Here is a 22,516-nt window from a genome sequence, read left to right as displayed (position 1 = left end):
CATTGAACTGGCCTGAGTAACAAAGGGGGGATTGGATGGGCCTGTGGTTTATTACAGACACATAAGCACAGGCAAGCGTTACTTGTTTTACTGTTCGTTTAATCCCCTTCCCTGAAAAAGCCTTTTGCCTCAAGTCCCACGGTGCATCTCTCCCATAGTGGGTGGCATCATGTAAGCTCTTAGTGAGTTAACATTGTTGGACTTCAGGGATTAGAACCTTATTCTCCTTTTTATACCAGCCTGTGCTTCCTTTCTCATAGCCCCATTTCTCAGCATTTTCTTGTTCCTGTGGAGAATACTGGGGAAGGCTAGGGAGTTTGGGGGGGGTGGCAATCACTAGGGCCATAACTTGCTCAGGCTCTTGCAGTAGAGCTGCCTGTTTTGCAATTCAGTCAGCTTTGCTTGGCTCACGAAAGATGCATCCCTCTGCTGGCCCCTACAGTGGATTACTGCCACCTGGGTCAGGAGCTGCACTGCTTCTAAAGAGACAGAATTAAATCTTTATGAGAGAGTTTCTAGTGGTTAACATTCCTCTTTCTTTCCAAATGGCAGCATGAGCATGTAGTACATGGAACCTGTATGTCTAGGGTGGCAGGGCCTTGGCTTCTATGACTTCACCGAGACTAACTATGGCATACCCCAACTTTCGGGTTCCCATTTCTATAAAACTGCTCCCATCAGTAAACCATTCGACCTCAGGGCTGTCAAGAGGCTCATCTAGAAGATCAGACCTGCTGGAGTAAGTCTGTTCTATGGTCTCTGTATACGAATGCACTAAGTCTCCACTCTCGACCACTGGACGCAGAGTTGCCGGGTTCAGGGTTTGGCACACCTTTAAGGTAATGTCGGGGGTGTCCATTAGGAGGGCCTGATATCTTGTTAACCTTCCTCCAGTCAACCAATAATGTCCTGTGACTTCCAGTACAAATTGTACCTAATGAGGGGTTAATACATCTAGATGTTGTCTCAGGGTGAGCTTGGAACCCTCATTAACCAACAGGGCTGTGACAGCTACTGCCCGTAGGCAGCTTGGCCATCACAGGGCCACTGAATCCAGCTGTTTTGAAAAGTAAGCCATTGGTCTCTGACCCGGTCCCAGCTTTTGGGTCAGGACTCCTAGTGCTGTCCCTGACCTCTCATGAGTGTATAGGGTGAAGGGCTTGTCCAAATGTGGAACCCCCAGTGCTGGTGCTCTACTCAACGCAGTCTTTAGAATTTCAAAGGCCTGCTGGTGGTCCCTATTCCACTGAAGGGGCTCCCTTTCTTCTCCCTTTAGAACCTCTTGTAGGGGTTTTGCTATAAGGCCACAATTTGCAACTCAGATATGACAGAACCCAGGCATCCTGAGAAAGCCTCCAAGTTGCCTCTTTGTGGTTGGAGATGGTAGTGCACTAACTGCTGTTTTTCCATCTATGGCCAGGGCTCTTTCCCCTGGGGTCAAAACAAATCCTAAATCCTAAACCTGTTGCTGTGAGATCTGAGCTTTGGTTGGAGACACTTTTTATATCCCCTTTTTGCCAGAAAATTTAGGACCCTAGCAGTATATTGATCTGAATCTTGTTTGGTCTCACTACTTATCAATAAATCATCAACATATTGTAGCAGAGTTCCCTTGCTAACACATTTCCAAAAAGATGGGGCCTGTTCCGAAAACCCCGTGGAAGCACTGTCCAGGTATATTGGGTAGCCTCCAGGGTGTCAGGGTCCCTCCATTCAAAGGCAAAAAGGTATTGAGAATCTGGATGTAGGGGAATACAGAAAAATGCATCTTTGAGGTCCAAAACAGAGAAATACTGAGCTTTCCCAATACGTGGGCAAGGAGGGTGTATGGGTTTGGCACCATTGGGTGAATAGGGATGACTGCCTCATTCACTGCTCGCAAGTCTTGCACAAACTGACATTCCCTGTTAGGCTTCTGAACGGGGAGGGTCAGGGTGTCACAAGGGGATCAGCAGGGCCTAATGAGTCTGTGTTTTAGGAATTTGGTGAGCAGTGATTGGATCCCCATCAGGGCTTCAGGCTTTAAAAGATATTGTCTCTTTCAGGGGCCTTTCCCTAGGCCTTAATCTTATTTTCATTGGGAAAATATGTTTTGCCCTTCCTGGAACCAAGGTATCCCAAACTACAGGATCTACTTGTTCTCTAATTTCTTGTGGGGAGGTCTTGGGGAATCTTTTGATGACCAGCACATGGGTCATCTGGGGCTACTAATAGATGCACATTCTCTATTTGAATTTTCTACCTCATTGGACTAAGAATATACTAGCTCCTAATTTATTTAGCAAATCTCTTCAAGGCGTGGGACAGGGCATTGTGGCATATACAAAAAGGAGTAATGATAACGGACCCGACTCTACAGGCAAGGGGAGATGTAAATCGCCTTACCTTTGGCTGTCCATCAACTTCCGTCACAGTACAGTCACGGTTGGAGAGGGGGCCGGCCGGCCTAGTCACAACAGAGGTGGCCGCTCCAGTGTCTACAAGAATATCAGTTCTCCTACCTGCCACGTCAAGGGTGACCTGAGGCTCCGCTGGAGTCATGAGGATGGAACGAATAGGATCTGGAGCTAAGCAGGCACTCGCCCCATCAGTCGGTGTGTGGGAATCTCTCATCGGAGAGATTCACAAGGAACTGGGGTTGGGGCTGCCCCTCTGGCGTCCCACAGGAGGGCACTCAGGACATTCCCCCTTCCAGGGCCCCTCCTTCCAACAAAAGGCACACTGGTTTGTGCCCAGGCAGCTTCTTGGTGGTCTGTCCAGCCTTCGCAGCCTTCTAGGGTCCCCTCGAGGTGGTGGGTGGATCAGAGTGGCCAAAAGCTGCGTTTTCTTTATCAGCCTCTTATCCTTATTGGCCTCTTCCGTTAAGTCTCGATTGCTATAGACCTTGAAGGCCTCCTCTACCAAGGTTGACCATGGGGTTTGCGGCCCAGCCTCAAGCTTTTGTTTCTCTCTCCTGATATCAGGAGTGGCCTGGGTGGTAAAATGCATGGCCAACAGTGTTCTCCCTTCTGCAGACTCAGGGTCTAGATTGGTGTACTTCCTGAATGGCTTGGTCACCTGGCTCAGGAAGACTGCCAGGTTTTCCTCTTTCTTCCTGTATAACCTCTGGGATCTTATCATTTACAGGCTTCACCATATACCTTTCATTCCTTCTGATAGATAAGTAATGTCTCATCCTAGCCTGGCCTACACGATCTTCATTGTCCCAGCGTGGGTCATGTTCTGGGATTGCATCCCCCCACCGCCTGATAAATTTGGCAGTGTGGATGGGTGACCAGTAGGCCATCTGTGTGTTCCCCGGCCTTTCTCGGTATATGCTCCTTTTCATCCGGGGTGCAACTGGGCCAGAATAACCATGATGTCCTGCCAGGTAAGAGAGAATGTTAACCTCAGCCTGATGAAGTTGTCAGGCTCAGCTTGTCAGGGTTCTCTGAGAACCTGCCAAGCCTCTCCTTACAGATTCCCAAGTCCCGCATCGAGAAGGGGACATGCACTCTAGCAATCCCTCCGTTCCCATTAGCTGCTTCCCAGAGTGGGTAAAGGCCTTGGGGGGCAACAGTGGTGGCTAACTTTGAACCTGATCAGAGCCCCATTGGAGGAAACACGAGGGGCTCCGATTTGTGAGTCTCTGACTTGACAGGGAAAGGTGGGGGTCTGGGAGTTGAAGAAGATGGTGAAGGGGAAGAAGAAAGGGGGGCCTGAGAAGGAGGCTCAGTACGCCGATGGCTAGTCGGCAGCTGAAAGAAGGGGTGTGAGAGAAGGTCTGGCTCTGAATCTTTTGGGGGCAACACAGGAAGTGAGGCTACATATAAACAACAGGAATCCCTCAGTCTGGAGTCTACACGTATGGGCCTACACATATGGGACCTCTCCCCATTTTTAAGACTGCTTACAAAATAGGTCCAGTTGTAAAATGGTGTTAAATTTAAGGGATCCATTCCGTGGCCACTTCTCCTGGTCACCCAAGGTATATGGGGACCAGGCTGTGTTGCAAAAGAAAATCAGCTTATTTCTTTACTGTTGCCAATGGTTAAGAATGCAACCCAGAGGAGAATCTCTGGGGATTCCCTGGGCATTTCCCATGTTTACATATAAATCTGGAGACTAACAACTAGAGATCCCGGGGGCCGGATGGAGTCTAGTGTAACGACAAAGGGGATCACAGAATTCCCTCCCCAGAGTTAGTGACACAGACAAGGAGTCTCCAGGATGAAGGGGATGGGAGTGTATGTAATGAGGACCAAGGGAGAGAACAGGAGAGGAGGGACAGAAAAGACTGAAAAAAAAGAGACAGAAAGAGATTGCCTTTCCAGCCTGCCCACCGAGGGTGTCTATTCAGGCACCAGCCTGCGCACTTCCAGAAAGGGCCAGTGAAGGAGGGAGCGCCCTGTCCACTGCCCACCAGGGTGATCAAACCCCGAAACCAGCCAGCTGTCCATCGTCTGCGGGTCACCAACCCACAGGTGGGACTCTCACCCGCACATACACCAGTATGTAGAAATCTGCCGCTTCAGCCTGTTCCCAATGAGACTTCTCTTGGCAGAGGAAAAGAAAGGTGAGAATATTGGGAGGATCGGACGTCCAGCCACTACATGACAGAAGGATGGAACCTCTGTCACTCTCATAAATCTCCCATCAGGGAAGGCCCACTGGACCAAGGTCTGCTTGGTGTTAGGCGAGCCTCTCCCACCTCTGCTTGTGACCTGTCAATGTGAGCTGTTGCCGGCCAGAGGGAGCAGGTCTCACGAGCTGAGAACAGTGATGCTGTAGCTGCCCGACGTCCACTCTCTCGGGAGGATAAGACAGAGAAGTAGGAGAGGACAGAGAAAGAAGTAGAGAGATTTCAGGAGAGGGAAAGGGAAAGTGGTGAGGAAAAAAGGACAAAGGGGAGGGGGAAAGCGTCGCCTGAATGAAGGTATTGAGGCCCTCGGGGGCCAGGAAGGCAGACTTACCAAACGTGGTGACGCTGAAACAAGAGGTTCAGGTGGCCGCCTGTCACCCACTGGGAAGCTGCATTCCGTGGTCGGTGGTCCCGGAGGTGCCCAGATCCCCTCCCGGGAATGGGAGAACGTCCCGGCAGAGTCACAACAAAGTATGTTACTGACCAGTGTTCTTGGCCTCCTTAATCAATAGAAATTGATAAGAGGCCAGACGAGAAATTCAGGCAAGTCTTTACTGGGACTCGTGCTGCAGCAGGAAGGAGTGAAAACAAGTAACAGGTTCCCTTACTCGCTCCCTGAGGTGGGGGCTAGATGGTTCCTTATATGGGGTGAAGGTAGGGGTGGGTCCAGGGGTCGGCTTAGGTGGCCTGCCCACCCCCTTGGTGATGCTGTGTGCAGGCATCGTGCACAGTACCCTGCTTTTGCTCTGGGCATCTCAGAAGTGACAGCTGAGTTTTTGGTGTTTTGTATCTTGTCGTTCATAATTTGCCCCAACTGAGCATGCACGAGGTTATTGTTAGTCCCGAATAGATTCTTTGTATTCTGTTGCTGGAGGAGGCATTGGTCCAGGTGCAGGCACTGCAGCAAAGGCTCCCAGGTCCCAGGCTGTCTCAAGCTGATCCTGGCTGACTCTCTGTATTCACTTGTCTTTCCAGGTTTTAGAGGGCTGGTTTGCCCTGCAACCTCAATTATCTGATGGGTATAAGAATAGTCACTGATTTTGTTTGTTCAGCTTTTTTCTTATTTTAGGGACAGGAATGACGATTTCTAAGCTCTCTATTTGTCAGAACTGAAAACTGGAGTCTATGTCTAAGTTCATTTGAACCAGTATGTATGGACTATTAGTTTGAAGGATTGCCAAATTATTAGTTTTTTTTGTGTTCCAACTTGTCTCAACTAACCTTGGATTGGGATACCCGCAAGTTAAACCTGCATCTCAGATTAAATGTAGCCACTAAAATGAAAACGATTCTCAAAAAGGCTATGAGAGAAAAATCCAAAATATTGAATTTTGGAGACACATTTGTGTTAATGGACCACAATAATACCAGTGAAAGCAACTGTATAACAATAATCTAAGCATTTGAAAGAAAAGATTTAGAACATTATATCTATTATGAATGCTATGAATAAGCAGAATAAGTAAGAGGTTGATTCTATTCAAGACTTTTATCCCAGATTTTGAACAAGGCCCTCTAGCTCTCATGATCAAAAGTCTCATTCAAAGCAGAGGCTCTGAACTAACGGCCCCAAAGCTGAACTAGGCTTCTTGACATACATTGTTTTTGAAAAAGGAATGGGCTGCTGACTTTTAATGATTTGGCAATTTCTCTGGAAAATGTGGGTGTGCTAGAAACACTGGCCGATGTCGCCCACTGATAGCCCTCTGCAGAAGTAGCACAGAAGTTACCCCCTCCAATTTGCCACAGATGTCTCCAGATAATCTCACCTGTGTCTACAGCTGAGGCTTCCAACCATCTGAGTTTGTCTTCTCAAGCAATTTATTAAAAGTTGGGAGAAAAAAAAAAATCTAGTAGATCTTTTATAGAACCTGGAAGTCTAGAAATAGAAATTCAGGATGTTGTTTACATTTCAATAACATGTTGATTCAATTCACTTTTTCCATGGATGATTTATGATAAACAACTTAATTAGTCAACAAAGAAGTACATGTGAAGGTAGTTCCATCATTTTTTGGATCTTTGTAACTTGGGGCTGTTGAAAACAACCACCTTTTCCAAATTATCTCCATATCTTCTTTTTGTTCCATGTCAACTCACTCCATTTTGCAAGAAGTCTAAATAGCTTCTGTTAAGTCCATTTTGTAGAATTCATATTCTGATTCAAGATGTGGTCATTACTAACATTATGTGGTTTGTTTTGGAAGTACTTAAAAACATTTAGTTAGAGATTTTGAACTTAAAGTTACATAACCTTGACAATTTCCCTAGTCTCCATAGCCCATACCCACCAATATACTTTTTCCCAAGGATAACACCTAGTTAATAGTTTACTTTTGTTTCCCATCTGCATCCCATGTGGTTGTATGCACACACACACAGAAACATATATGTATATGTACATACAAAATCTATACATATATACACACACAAAGCTAAATATGTTTGTATATACACACATACATACACTTATATATACATCTGTTTACTGCATTTTCCTTATTTGCACACGTGGATTCATAGTCATACTTTTCATACTTTGATTTTATTCTTTTCAATGGCTGTATAATATTCATTTGTGGCCATTTCTATTGTTTCTAGTTGCTTCTCTTTTGTGTTTGTTTTCTGTTATTAAAAATCGTACCACTGACATACTTTGCTGATTATATCATTTCCAACTTTTACAATTAATGATGGAAATCCTTAGAAGTAGTACTCTGCATCAAAGAGTACCTATATTTAATATTTTGCAACACATTGCCAATGTGTACCCCCAACAAATTAGCACCAACTCTGTTTTCCTTGAATCTTTGCCTTTACTAAGTACTCCTGAAATTTAACGTTCTCTATTCTGATTTTCATCTCTACAATGAGTTCAGTTATATACTTTTTTGTATGTATTCTGCATATCTATCTTTGTTTTTCTGTGAAATTCTTGTTCATATATTACATGTGAATATCTGGATTTCAAAATCTCTCTAATTTGGTTATTAGCCTTCAAAAAAATGTCATTTCTCAGCATAGTTTTCATTGACATTTCTAGAAAAGAAACTTGATAATCCTTGTTGCTTGTTCAAGTGCCAAGTGTCCAGGGAGTGTTAAACTTGACAACTGCTGCCTGATTGAGATGCCATGTGATATGTCCCTGGGAGCAAAGTTTTTCTCAATATGCCATAGCTATATGGTTTTCTTTAGGCCCCTGTGCCTTGTGATATCTCATAGTCAAAGGTGAAACCAAGGGTTAATAACTATAAAGAGTAAACTGTTCACACACTTCTCTTATTAGACATGGTAATTACCTGGTATCAGTCTGAGAGAGAGAAACAGTGGAGAGTAGTGGGCAGATACTCTAAATCAAAGACTTCCATAAATCTGAGACTGTTGTGAAGTTCACTCAATTAGCATTTATTGAATCCCTATTGTTAGTAGTCCATCTTCTAATTAATTTTTTTGGTAAAATGTACATTGAATTAAAAATTCCTTGTATTAACTTATATAATATTGTATATCAACTATACTCCAATAAAAAAAATATGTGTGATTTTGGCTCTCAGGCATAGTGTGCCATGGGTGAAGACTGAAATGAAAAGATAGACTTAAGATTCTAATGTGAAGAACCCTGTTGAATGGACCTTATCTAATCACAAAGAGTTTTGGGGGCAAGAGGGGAGAGCATATTCAGTGTGTGAGAAATGGGATGAAAATGATGTTTTTGTCATTCTCCTGATCAGGTGCCCAGTGGAAAAGTTACTGGTAAGTTCCAGTAACTTTTTGATACCCAGCTGTAGTATCAGAGGCCCTGCTCTCATAACTTCTCCTCCAGCTCAACTCTGTGCATGTGATTTCCCACAGTATTCAAAGGCGGAAAGGCATCCCGTGACTGCATTGGAGAAAATGATGGAGTCAAGTTTTGCCGGCCCCCAGTCATTCCCAGAGGTCCCTTCTCCCAACAGAGGAAGCCAATCTGTCAAACACCACAGGTACAGGTAGCTAATCATGGTGGGAATGGGTGCGTTGACACAATGTATAACACTGGACAACACATGCCGAGGAATGACAACATTATTCAGGAGAGATGATCGTTCTTGCTTCTCCTGTAGTTCCCCATGCAGTGGATGCTCAAGCAGCTCCTAGCAGACAAAGATACCAGCAGGCAGCAATGCCCCTAGAGGAAGCCTAAAGGAACTATTAACAACACCCATCAAGTCTGCAGACACAGACCAGTGAATGAAACAATTGCAATCTGAAAAACTATTAAAAGCATGATTTTTCCTAGCCTGCCTTATCACTGTCTGCAAATTTAATGACTAATTCTTCCCTAGGCAGCAGATAGGACATGCTCCAGGTCTTCCAACATGGTTCTCACACAAAGAAAATTTTCCAGGAGGAAGAAGCCTGGCAAATCTTCTCCTTTGGTTTATTAGATCTTCCATTATCAATGGAGTGGGACTTTATTTTTCTTTAACAAGCTGACTGTAAAAATTGGCTCTTTGGGGGAGAAAGCCAAAAATAAAGTTATCTTATAAAGGTTATAAATTTTCCAGCATTCTGAGGCTGAGCAAATTCTTCAGCATCTTCTAGTCACATGCTGTGTTTATACATAGGAATCTGGAACTCCAAAAATTGAAAGTTTTGTTCTAAAGTGCCAACATTTGAGACTTACTAGAACAGACATTATGTTTATGTGCATCCAAAAGTATTGATATGTCATCAGTCTTTGTGGAAGTTGTCCAAAGATGTAAGCTTCCTTTTTTTAGTAAGAGGTACAGTATTTAAAAAAATCTTAATTATGAAGAGATTAAATGGAAAAGGTAAAAAATAACAGTGTTCCCAGCAATGGAAGATAAATGTTGTTGACCCTTGGTTTTCATATATGTAGGCAATATTTTGAAAACCACCGTGAGAGAAGTATGCATTATTCAAGGAAACTAACTTCTCCCTCACCTTTCAGGGAGTCCCTAAAAAAGATTTTCTTGATGCTGGCCACATTTACTATGAGGTTTTCACGTCACTCTTGATACTAATCATCATTAGTACTTGATGGTGATTTTTATTCTTAATCTACATGGGTAGAGACTGAGGTACCAAAGGTTTGCTAAGTTAAAAAAAGAAAAAAAGGTTTAAATATTTTCAACACAGGATGAAATATGTTTGGCTACTGGATAATTGCTTTAGTTATTAACCACAATTTTTGGTTTATATCAATTGGGGCATTTACAAATATTTCCCTGTGAAAAGATTACTTCAGTTAACTGGACGTAGTGGATGTTCTTCAATTAGGGAATTAAGTACAAAATTATTGGCCTTTTTGAAGACGTTTTTTTTCCAAAAGAGCATTTTCCTCTGCTGATTGTAATACACGTTAAAGTGGTATTCCATTCAGTCAAGTAAAATAATTAAGTATAATATTAAGTACTATATTATGTCATACATGTTTTAAAGTTGATAAGATTAAGCAATTATAGCTTCTAATGTATTTGACCTGCAAATACCCTACCCCTACTTTTGTCTGTTGATATACCTCCTCCTAAACTTGGTTTCTACTATGGTTTCTAGGAATCACTCACAGATCAAATAAGGAAGTCTCTAAGAGACCTTTTTTATTTGGTTCAATGACATTGCAGTATTTGTTGGCATACATTATGTCCTGATAGATAGGCAAGGGTTGATTTATAAAGTGCTTTTAGAACTTTGTAAATTATAGTTCAATATATCATAGCTTTTGTTTTGTAAAACATACAGTAGACTTAAACGTTTTCGTGATTGATAACCTAGTCACTGATTGATTTATACATCCTGCAAACTGCTGTGTAACTTCCTGAATGCCACTGGGTTAGAAAGCTTGAATAGTTGATTGATCAATAGGTCTAGAACTGTTTTTTAAGATGGGTCACTAGCTCATACAGGTAGACTTTTTTGTTGTGACATTTTGGCTAACTATGAATAATTCATTTCTTTTGTGCACTGCAAATATGACTCATTTGGATAACTCATTTATGAAACAAAGCTGTTAATTCAAAGCCATTATTTCTCATGTTTAGTCCAAAAAAAAAAAACCCTCTTTCTTTGTAAAGAAGAAATCTATTATGTCATGTTGTACTTATTATATTTTGGCAATATAACTCATTTATAGACAGCACATGTGTAGGTTTTTTCAGGTGAAATAAGTCCAGGGTTTTCAGTGATTAGTATGAGCCTTTGAGTTGTCAGTTTGGGCAGGGGAATTTACTTTGTTGAGCAACTACTAAGTGCCAGACTCCCTGCTAAGCACTTTACCTCTTTAATCCCCATAGCAATACTATGAAAATACCTAAACAAGTGCTAATACCGTTATTTGCATCTCTTCCACCCATCTCTAGGCTTTACCTTTTTCTGCCCTGCCTTGTGCACTAAGAGGGCAGCAGGCTCACTTGCTTTTGGGCTTCTGTTGGTTTCTTGCGATGCACAGGCAAGCGATGAAAGGGCAGAGGCCAGTGAGGTCCTAGCACTTCTGCTCCCATCCTCCCTGCCTGGTTGCCTCAGCTACAGCCCTCTTCCTGGCACTAGCCAGGAGGTCCTCTTCTTACAAGCCCTTTCTCTCTTCAATCAGGTAACTGCTCCTTCCCCTTGTCCTTTCAGTTACGGGGATGGTAACAGTTTCCCATTGTTACCAGCCCTTATGTACAGAAGTATCCTGTATTTTTTTTTCCAAACAAACAGTGAACACACTTTTTAGTAAATAGCAAAATCTTCCCAAATGACCCAATATAGAGTGCTATCTATTTTCCCCCAGGACTCTGACTGATATACAAGTACTTTCCCCAGTATCATACAGACCTGATGCAGCTAATTCTAGCATCCAAGCCTGAGTACCCTGTGGACTCCACAATTGCCACTGGATGGTATAGATAGAAGCTGGAAGGGAGGGAAACAAATTAGTTATTATAGAGCTTCTTAAACTCATTGGTGTAGTGACCTAACTAGAGGTCCCTTGTTGTTAGGCATGTTAGGACTCAATACACTCAACCCAGAAATATTATGATGAAGTTGTAATAACGTTGCCAGGTATGATCTGGTGTTTGCACAAACTCAGGAAGTTAATGTTGGGCTTGATGAATATGAAGTTATAAAGTGTGATCATTTCGCCTTGCCCAAACCAGGAAGGTGGCTACTAGCACTCATTTGTCAGGTTCTCAAATTCTGACCTTAAATAATATTTGAGAAGTTTTGTATTTATTAAGTGGAAATAACAGTAATGTTTGTGGGGGGAAAACTTACAGAACTCCAAATAATGTAGTAATATGGGTAAAATTCATTTGGGGGACTGGATCCTTTAGAACTTTATTGAAATTTTGAAAATGTTTTTGCTGTTTCTGTGTGTGGTTTTATTGCTATTTTCAGAGCTAAATGAGTAACAACACAAAAATTCTAAGTTCCCTTATTGGCATCTCATGGAATGTCTGCACAGGAAGAGTTCACATGGTAGTAGGGTAAATTCGGTGGGGTGGAGAGAGGAATGGCTATGGAATAAGTAATGCATCAAATTAGTAATTGATTTCTGTAAAGAGTCTAGTTCTTTGTCTAACGTGATCTATGTAGGGATCTTACCTGAGGTATATCCCGTTTATGCCTTGCCCTTTGATGGCATCTGGCATGGTGATTTGGGTATTTGGATGTATGAGTCGAGCGAAATATATAATCAGATGTTTATTAAAAGCAAACTCAAAGGTTTATTATGGGATTATATAAAATCATGTGTGTGAAACTTCTTTTGAAAATTGTAAAGCACTATAGAATTTAAAGAATCTTTCATTCAATAAAAAAAAAGTTGAAGCAAACTCAAAAGAAAAATAATTTAGGTTCTCAGGATTTACAAAAATTTGAGACAGTGAACTGCAAAAGTAACATATATATTAAGGAGAGAAAGGCAGTTAAAATAAGGTTTGTTTATTCTACCACCAACACAAGTGAAATTTTCCCCATAAAGCCCTTAAGGCTTCTTGGCAGTGTTTAATAACAAGGCCATTTTTATTTCTATTAGAGGCACTTTTGTAGCTTGGATAATGAGGGAGGATGGGAATCAGGAACGGGAGAATTCCTCAAGCGCACCTCTGTGGCTGGAAAGCTGGTGTTATTTTAGTCCATTGTGCTCCAGACTGGAAAGCCAGAAACACAGGAACTGGAACTTCTTTTCTTCTCAGTCTCTCCAAAGATAAAATGGATTCAGCAACTTTCGATCCCTCCTAACAGATATCCTACAGGCATGGATGGAGCCTGACCTAGAACTTTGAGGATCTAGGGTGGAAATGCAATGTTTGAAAAGTTTCAGCAGCCACCTGTGAGGTTATTGCTATGATCAATTTGTTTGTTGGTTTTCTTTCCACCAGCAGGACTCTCTCCTCTTGCTGCAGCCCAGGGCAAAGGAGTGGTATGCTCCATAGGAATGCCTTCAGAAGGACACCCCCCTCACCCCGAAGTAGGCTGGGTGGAATCGTAGGACCAGCATATCAGCAACTCGAGGAATCAAGGATCCCAGACCAGGATACGATACCTTGCCAAGGGTAGGTCGTAAAAGCAATGGAATTTAGGGAAGGTGTTATGAATGATATAGTTTTAAATTGAGTTATTATGTTCCTTGGGGTTTTATTCACTGATTTCATCATTATTTGGCTATTTATGCTTGCTTCCACCTTTGTTCCACAAAAGAATAACTTTAAAAAACAGATACAATGGAAATCGATATTAGGGAAATGTTAGATGGAAAAGATATATAGCATTAAGAAAAAAGTAAGTGTATAGTCATCTAGACACTATGTTATTATTGCAGTTGCTAAAATAACTGGGAATGGGTCTTTGATTTTAAAAAACAGATTTCTTAGGACGACTAAAGTGTTCCTTAGGTTTGGGGGAAAAAAGTGCTTAATTCTCTAATCACTATTGTGGACAATACCGTAACAATAACCTGTAACATATATATAGCATCTGCTCCATCGAGCATTCTTGAACAAGTCTCAGTCAGTGTTGACAGAGTATTGTCAAGGCACAAGTAGCTAAACTCAGATCTCTAGTTTCATTCACGGTGCAGGGATGGAAAAATTGGCTTTGGACTCCATGGCTGTTGGTCATCCTTGCAGTGTAAAAAGTGTCCCTTCCTCTCAGCGGACACAGGCCCTCATAGCATGGTGAGTGGAGTGTAGAATGAATTTTAGCCACCACTCACCTAACCGACACAAGCTGTTCAACCAAATATGGCAGCCCTTATCGAAACTGACTGAATTTCAAATCTCATCTTTGCCCCTTACTACTTGTATGAATTTGAGAAAGTTTTATCATCTGAGCTTACGTTTTCTCGTCTATAAATTGAACAACATAATACCAGCTTTCCTGAGGGTTGTTGGGCAGATTAAAAAGAAATTACATGTGTCAAGAGTTTGTACCTGACACATGGGAAACAGAGAAGGGGTACTTGTAGCTATTGTCACAGGAACCATTATTCTTATTAATTTCAAGAGCAGTGCAATCAGGCTTTACTCCAGAAATTCCAAGAATCCATTTCCTCACTCAAGCCAGGTTCTTGTTGCATCTAGTTTTTCTCTCTCTGAGTCAACCAGGCTAGGTTTCTTTGCTGCTTTGGTCTGGGTGATTTTTCCATCCTGTCTGTAGCAAGTTAAAAGCCAAAGCAGGTTTGAGGTCTGTCCCAGACTCTTACCTTTGTCTTTTCTTCTGGGCGATATGTATGCAACAATGCCATGTCTGACGAATCTCAGCAACAGATTTCTGTAGGAAGACTAGAAGATAGGAAATAAATAGCCCGTGTCTGGATTTTGTAATTTTGAAGCAATTCCAAATAGACTATAAAATATATTTGGTAAGATCTGAAGTGAGATTTACACACTCAACGTAACAGCTAAGTTGTCCAAAATGTATAATGTAAGTCAAGAAGTAGTTTGCATTTCTCTTTGCCTTATATCTGGAAAAGGGGCTTGCATTTAGCCTATAATTAATCATGTTTCATAATTACTTTTCTTCTGAAATCACTAATAATGTCTGTTACTTAGGTTTCTTTCTCCCCTGGGGTGAACGTTGGAGTGAGAATGAGTGAGGTGAAATCAAGTTAGAGATTTTGTGAGTGGAGAGAGAACCCAGCCCATGCTGTCTTTCTTCTGTTGGGCACTGTTATGGCTATCGTTTTGTTTTGGGTTCAATCATCATTGGGTTTGGAATATTCTCTCCAATTGGCTAGCCACCTGTATTTTCCCATGTGATATGCACCTGATGTTGATAAATGGTGGCTCTAAGTATAAGTCACTGTGTGCTCAGCACAATGAGTCTCAGGGAGCAATCTCATTCTCAATTCTTGACAACAGCTATTACCCACTCCTGGGGGACTGACCGTCTCTCCAGACTGGAAATGGGATTGGTAATAGAATTTCACAGCTAAAGGCCCTCTTCAAATCTGGCCCTAGCCTGGAGGGGGGGGTGAATGAATTTATAAGAGGCATCTGATGCTTGTTTATCAAGCATGTGGGTGCTGTCTGCTAGTTAGGTTCCCGGTGTATATGATGTCTCTCCTTGACACTAACTTCAACCCAGCTTGAACCCAGCGCCTGACTTAGTGAAGCTTGAGGAGGGAGTCAGGTAGAAAGGAGCTTCTTCAAGAGCCTTTCCCCGGATCAGTGGATTGGTGACAGCCATGGCAGTGGCTCACAGAGCTGTGAACTGGGTTATGTCAGGCAAATCAAACTAATGGAATCGTGTACTAGACAGAAAGAGATGGAATCACAAAAGTTAGATTGCTACTTTCAAAGTAGAAGGGATCGAACCATACTGATTATCCACCTCACTTAAATAGCAACTTTACAAAGTTACATTCAGTTATTCTTCAGGAAGCGTACAGATGAACACACTAAAGATAGCAGAATTTAAATGGCTAACCCAAGGTGGGATAGCCCACGTAAAAGAAGTGAATTGAATACCGGCCTTTCTGACTAAGTAAACCACTAAACCAGGAAAGGAATGTGAAGAAAAATCACAGTCATGGATGGTGATGTGTAAATGGAATCTCTAATTGTATGGCTCCAGAGGGAGAAGTAGATTCCTTCAATTTAGTCAGTTCATTCTAATTCCATATGCACCAAGAACTGGGTCTTGGCGTCCTCTGGGGAAACACTGATTTCTTGGCCTGACCCCCAAATTACTGGGAATCAAACCAAATGACTAATTGTTGAAATCTTCCCTCTTTAAAAGGATGCTTTGACTCACATAGTTACAGAGGAAATGTACTTGTGATTACTTTGTTGAGGGATTGGAGGAAGGGCAGTCCAACTGGTCCAAACTGGTGTTTTACAGTCAATGAATGACAAGCTCATGGATCAAACGTGTGACAGAGTCGTTGACTCTGAAGGGATACAGAACTCTGAGTATCTTCTAATCAAGAATCATACCTAGAAATGTAACTCTCACTTCAACTTCTGGAGAGTAGTATCACCTCCTAATCAAAGACCAGTGCTAGGACACTCACAGCAACTCTAGGAAGGAAGCGAGGATTAGTAGTGTGCCTGTACTGGAAGAGTGAAAAGGCATTCCTTCAGTGAGTTCTCAGAGCAGTCCCTCTAGATCAGTATTGCTACCTGATGGTTTTAATGAATGAGAGAATTAAAGTAAGGCTGCTGTGTTTGTCTGAGATTCCAGAGCATGTCATGGTGGTGAGACTTGAAATCCTCTCTGATCCAAAACACAATCACATTTTTGGAGAGTTCTAATTGTTTAAAGTGCATCTTCATGTTAGGGCAGCATTTTAGATTTCAGTTGTTGCCAGCGTGTGACCCATACCTGGCTTGTGAGATGATGTGTGAGTTGACTCCTTCAGTCGGCAGGCAGGCATAGTAGAAGACTGCTCCAAGTTTGGCTTGAATTACCTTTGATTACTTCTTAGTCATGTGTTTTGCCTAAAGACTTACTTTCAGTTTCAAGTTCGGAGGATTTGTTGGCAAAATAACCACTCAACACTTAATTAAATAAGAAATAAGAAAGCTTATTAGGTTAGTTATAGCAGAGAGATAAGCAAAATAGTAAGAAATAAATGTATTTACAATCACCAAATTGGGGAAGTACCTCCATCCAGATCCAGGCAATGCTGTGAAGTCCCTTGAACAGCAATCTGGAGTCCCAGTTGGAAGGTCCCGGGCGGTGTGTCCACTCCATGGATGAGACTTCAGAGTGCAACCCAAAGGAGTCCTGCTTTTAATGCCAAGCTGATAATCAGCAGCTTACGTGCAAATATGCAGCTCTGGCTATCATCATAAATGCTCTGATCTGTAGTCGTAAGTCTCAGAATGTTCACTGATCCCCAGGATTTGGCCAGATTCCCAAGGCCCAGGAAGCTTCATGACTTACTCCCGTCCTTATCTGTTGGTTCGCAAGGCTTGTTAGCACCGTTTCTGCTGACCTGCATGTAGTCCAGCAGTTCGGTATGTAGCTCCTTTCAGGGTCTTTGTTTAGTCAAAGGTCTATTGTAGCCTCTGAAGCCTGAACAAGACTATTAATTTTTTCAACATCATGTCACATTGTGGACTTGCTGAAGCGTCAACAATTGACTGAATCCTCTAAGATATTTACACCTTTATCCATCATTTTTACAACTAATGTTTAGATCCAGGTATTAAGAATTGGCACTATCCCCATCACATTTCAACCTGTTAGATTCTACTCACTGAGACACTCTGATGGTGATCCACGTGAAAGACGATTTTATCCTCATTAGATTTCTGTGCCATTGGTGAATCTGACAGCAGACATTCTGTATCTTCATACACGTTAATGGTGCTAAGGAAAGAACACAAAAGCCTGCAGTTTGTCCCCTTTCTTCTTGTTGAAATTGATTCAATGATCAGAAACTTTAGGTTCAGCTTTTCAGTCATAGAACACTAAGGAGAAAGTCGTTGAGGTCCCCCAGGGACTTTCTTTGTATGTGGCTGTATAATTTGCACAGGTAAAGATTTTACATCTCAAAAAAGTTTGAGATGCCTACTCATTTCTGGCTTTGATAGTAACAATTAAAGTAAGACAACGTGGGTTTAACTTCTTCCTCTGCTGCTTACCAAAGGTGTCATTTGGGGCAAGCCCTTTGGGTATTCCTTAGTCCAGTTTATTTATCCATTACGTGGTAATAAATAAACCACACAGTTTTTTTTTTTAAATCAATGGAGGTAATAATTAGAGGTGAAAGTGCTTCTTGAAAGCTCTATGTGAATGTTTGTTAGCTCTTGTTGTTAACTGGGATATCAAGGGAGTGTTTACCTTGAAGTTCTGTTCATGTATTCCTGAGTCTGTTCCATCAAAATTTATTGATTGCCAACTCCGTACTAGGCTCAGTAAGAGGGTAGAACACAATGACACCTAAATTTGTTCCCCATCTTTTCACACTGTCTGGCAGAAAGACAGATCTCTAAATTGCTCCCATCTTGTCTTTACAATAAAGGTTTCTAATATTTAGTATGCAACACACTTCATTGCAATTATTCTTTCCATGTATAAACATGATTTCTATTTACATTATAATGTAAGACAAGGGGAATGAGATTTATTATACTGAGGATGAACATGTTTAGATTATGCTTAAATTTTAATGTTTAAGGTTAAAATTGAGGAAAAATAATTGAGAAATAGAATAAATACTACTGTTCAAGTCCCCAAACTACATTTCCGTGAACCTACGATATCCCTGCCTCACTTTTTGGCACTGGAAAGTTCAGAGGCAATGGAAATTCACTAGCTCTGAACAGACAAGAGGGGGGCCAGCCAGATTCTGGCATATTTAAACCACTTGGAACAGCATGATGGCGTTCTCAACAAGCCATTACCATGCACCCATGAACTACCTTACTTGGCTCCAGAAACCATGTGAGGAACGTTACTAGCTTGGTCGAGGCCCTATGGAACTCACTTCATGTTCATCTTGGGCAGACAGAGGAACTGGATGCCTTTCATCCCATCTTTTAGGCTCAGCAAACTGGCAGTGAGGCAGTTCCTAAAGAGCAGAGTGCCAGTGGAAATTGGATTTGGTCCCCCTAAGGTCAGTGTGAAGCAGAGAAACTCAGGACTGTAGTACCTTGTTGCTTAATATTGGGCTTCCTGATTGCCTCCACCTAGGGTGGCCACAAGGAGTCTACACTGGACTAAACCAGGGCTGAGAGGGTGGTCAGGTTGATGGAGTGGAGTAATGCCGTTATGGGTTTCCTGTTTGTCACTATGGAAGGGCCACACTTACCTGCTCAATCCCCATTTACTTTGTATTCTAGGATAGAGGTCAGGAAGACTATATCCCACCTGCCTATACAGCTGTGGTGTGTTGAAAGATCCCTGGACTTAAAGTAAGAAGATCTGGGTTTGAGTCTCAGTCTGTCACTTATTTTCTGTGTGACCTTGGGCAAGTCACTTCACCTATCTGAGCTTCAGTTAACTTCTCTGTTTAACTGGGAACATAGTTATCCGTCTCATGGGGTTGCTGTGAGAATTCAGTGAGATGGTGCATGTGGAAAGTGCTTTGTTGACTGAATAGTGCTCTCAAGAAGCTGGGAAGAAAGCAGAATATGTAACACTTTGTTTCTTTTTCAGGTATTCATCCAGTGGTTTAACAACACAACAAAATGCATCAATACATATGCAACTGCCTTCGAGAGAGACAAACTCCTATTTTAATAGCTTGGATCAAACGGACCTGATGGGATATTCATCCCCAAGGGCCAGTTCCGTGCCCATCATCCCCTCAGTGGGTCTAGAGGAAACCTGCATGCAAATGCCAGGGATTTCTGAAGTCAAAAGCATCAAATGGTGCAAAAACTCCTACTCTGCTGATATTGTCAATGTGAGTATTCCAGTCAGCGATTGTCTTGTAGCAGAACAACAAGAAGTGAAAATATTGCTAGAAACTGTCCAGGAGCAGATCCGAATTCTGACTGGTGCCAGGCGGTCAGAAGACTACGAACTGGCCAGCGTAGAAACCGAGGACAGTGCGAGTGAAAACACAGCCTTTCTCCCCCTGAGTTCCACAGCCAAATCAGAACGAGAGGCCCAATTTGTCTTAAGAAATGAAATACAAAGAGACCCTGCGTTGACCAAGTGACCTGAGATGTAAGAATCTGTGCGTTCTATGCTTTGCTCAACAGGAAAGAGAGGAGATTAAATACAAATTATTTATATGCATTAATTTAAGAGCATCTACTTAGAAGAAACCAAATAGTCTATCGCCCTCATAGTGTTTTTTAACAAAATATTTTTTTAAAGGGAAAGAAACGTTTCAGGAGGGATAAAGCTTACCACTAAAGCTTTTGGGTAGAATTCTGAATACAATTTTATTTAGTCCCGACACTGTCCTCTTTGGCTCTTAGTAGCTGTGGGCAATTCAGACCCTCAGCCCCAACAGTGCCAGTGACCTCATAAAAAAGTGCTGGCAGTTACCCTGTTTCAAAGAGAAGAGGTGTATCCCAAGGGTGGACATGCCAGTGAGCAGGTGGCCCTTGCCATTGGGCTTGCCAATCCCTAAATTCCTATTCACTCGACAGCCTCATCACAGGTTATGTCACGTCAACGAATGTAGTGTTTTCTATTTACTTTTTGAAGAACGGCACAAAGACTCTGGAAGGAGAGGGGCAGGAGACAGAGGGAGTCATGGGGCAATCTTAGCCACTCTTACGTGCCAGCTTCCTCTGAAATTTGAAGGCACAGAATCTCAGAGGGAGGTAAGAAATTATTACAGAAAAAGAGACAAAAACATCACACTGTCGTGTCACTAAAATCATGCTAATAGCTAATAGAAATGTTTTCGTTTGAGATCGTTTAGGGGCTCCAAAGGAGCATTTCTCAGTGTGTGTTCCTGTGTGCGTGTGTGTCTGGGCTTGCTCACTTGAGCACCGGTATGCTGTATGCACATATGTTCCTTGTGCGTATGTGTGTGCATGTGTGTGCGTTAAGCTTGCTAAAATTTGTTCTGAAACATCAGGGAATCTAATATTCAGAAAAAATTTCCCTCTTAGATCTGTTCGCTTTAAATTTTTCCATTAAGTATAAAGTTCAGTTAGTAAATCAAGGTCACGTGCATGGTGGGGTCCTATAAAACTCTTGACAATGTCTAGACTATTTTCTGATGTGAATATTTTTGAGAGGAACAGCTATTGGCTCTTTAATGATATCAGTATCACAAGGCGAGTTGGGGATGTGTATTTTGAATCATGCGTACTTAAATTATTTATACAAGCCAATGATCAAATTGATAGTTAGTTACCCTTTGTTTTCTCATTTTCCTCATTACTTTTTGTAGCAAGTCTACTACGCGTGGACCAAGATATTGGCTTCTGTGGTTAATATGGAAAGAATAAATTGTTGAAATCACAAAGCCCAGACTATTCAGTTCACAGGAAGCCCCCCCAAAGAACAGTAAATTGTGTTGTATGTTCATTTGGAATAAAGCAATATTTTTACCACTGCTAAGGTGAACTGAAACTTCTGAAGATTTGTCTGTTTTATTTACCCTTATTTTCATGGGGCATTCAAGGAAATTAGTGTTCACATAACCAGTCTTTTTCCAATTATTGGTGGTGGTGTTATGTTTACACTGTTTTAAATAAAAAGGCATAGTATTTGAAAGCATATAAAAGATTTCTTTTACTGAAGAAGTTTGGGAAAACCTTGATTAAAACTTCCTGTGGAAGACTCACATTCCACTGAAAAGGAATGTAACTAACTATTTCTGAATCAAATATTGAATATATACAATTCTTATTTAAGGTTAAGCTGTTTCTGTTTAAAATACATTGCAAATTGCTCTCTGAGAACATTCTTTCTTTGATAATAGACATAAATAATAGACATAATGCCATACAGGGAAAATAAAGAACATTGTGTTCTTATCAACACTGTTTAGAGGAAATTCAAAAGTCTCAAATGTTGAAAACATTTTGGTAGAAATGCATTTTATATTTAACAAAAGCTTCGTGGTGTTCATTAGTTGTCCCACTATTGTTCCTTTGTTTTGAATATAGAGGTAATACTAGACTCTTAAAAAAGATTATTACAACTTTTTAATGTCTCAATTATCTAAATTCTCATTTAGAAATATATCTTTGGGACAATTTTAGAAAAATGGTTTTAATTAACTGGTGTATAAAAACCCCATAATTTGCATATTCGATATGCTATTGTGTTGAAATTTATCACAATTATCAAACATTCACTGGAAGTCCTCCCAAGTCAACCTTGTCTTGGGTTTTTCACTAAAATGCTACCTGTTTAATATCTAACTGGATTCATACAGAATCCACCTAATTAGGAGTTTGTATATTTTGTGACTCACTGCAGTTATTTCTTTTTTAACATCTTTCACTGCAGTTATATTAATATATCTTTTGCTCTAAGGAGATCGAAGGTTGTCAATCAAACTTAAGTCCTGATCCAACCCCTTATTTGTTTTTTTTAAAGTAGAGCTATATATTATGTGATTATAAACAGCCTTATGCATTCTAAAATGTATGAAAGTTACACACATCCACTGGAGGCCCGATGTAAAGTTTAGAGATAAAGTTATGTCCAAACTGATAGTGGAGACAAAAATCCTCTGTAAAGAACAATTATTAATGGTCACTTTCAGTGGTCATTTGTCTCCTTTTGGAATATGAAGCTTTCCTGTGAAAAGGGTCCACACTCAAAAAGCACCTCCTTTGGGCACCAGCAGACAAGTGCTGATAGCATCAAGACTTTCAAAGTTGATCTAACGTGGCCAACACCTGGAGACATCGATACCTTGTCCTTCAAGCTCACGTGCCTACAGAGAAGTGTTTATTTCTACAAGACACTTGATTTTGCTTCATTTTCCCTGTATTTGTTATGTGAATATGTATTTGGAGATTTGGTAATTAAGTT

At 41.3% G+C, this 22,516-nt stretch overlaps 1 protein-coding gene across 10 annotated transcripts in view; it reads left to right on the top strand.

The window, feature by feature from the left end:
- NRG3 (neuregulin 3) overlaps positions 1-21,100 on the top strand; it is a 1,082,617-nt gene extending 1,061,517 nt beyond the window's left edge. For 3 of the 10 annotated variants that reach the window (XM_082425703.1, XM_082425701.1, XM_082425699.1), the window contains 4 exons: positions 8,474-8,607; positions 12,988-13,161; positions 18,901-18,972; positions 19,217-21,100. In XM_082425703.1, coding sequence (XP_082281829.1) covers positions 8,474-8,607; positions 12,988-13,161; positions 18,901-18,972; positions 19,217-19,724 — 888 coding nt within the window. In that variant the 3' untranslated portion in view covers positions 19,725-21,100. The remainder of the gene's footprint in view (positions 1-8,473; positions 8,608-12,987; positions 13,162-18,900; positions 18,973-19,216) is intronic. The other 7 variants (XM_082425700.1, XM_082425707.1, XM_082425708.1 and 4 more) reach the window with 5 other exon arrangements.
- Positions 21,101-22,516: the final 1,416 nt, after the last annotated feature.

This window comes from Balaenoptera physalus (assembly GCF_965194825.1).
Source record: "Balaenoptera physalus genome assembly, chromosome: 14".
Classification (NCBI taxonomy): Eukaryota; Metazoa; Chordata; class Mammalia; order Artiodactyla; family Balaenopteridae; genus Balaenoptera; species Balaenoptera physalus.
This window is presented reverse-complemented; position numbering and strand designations above follow the sequence as displayed.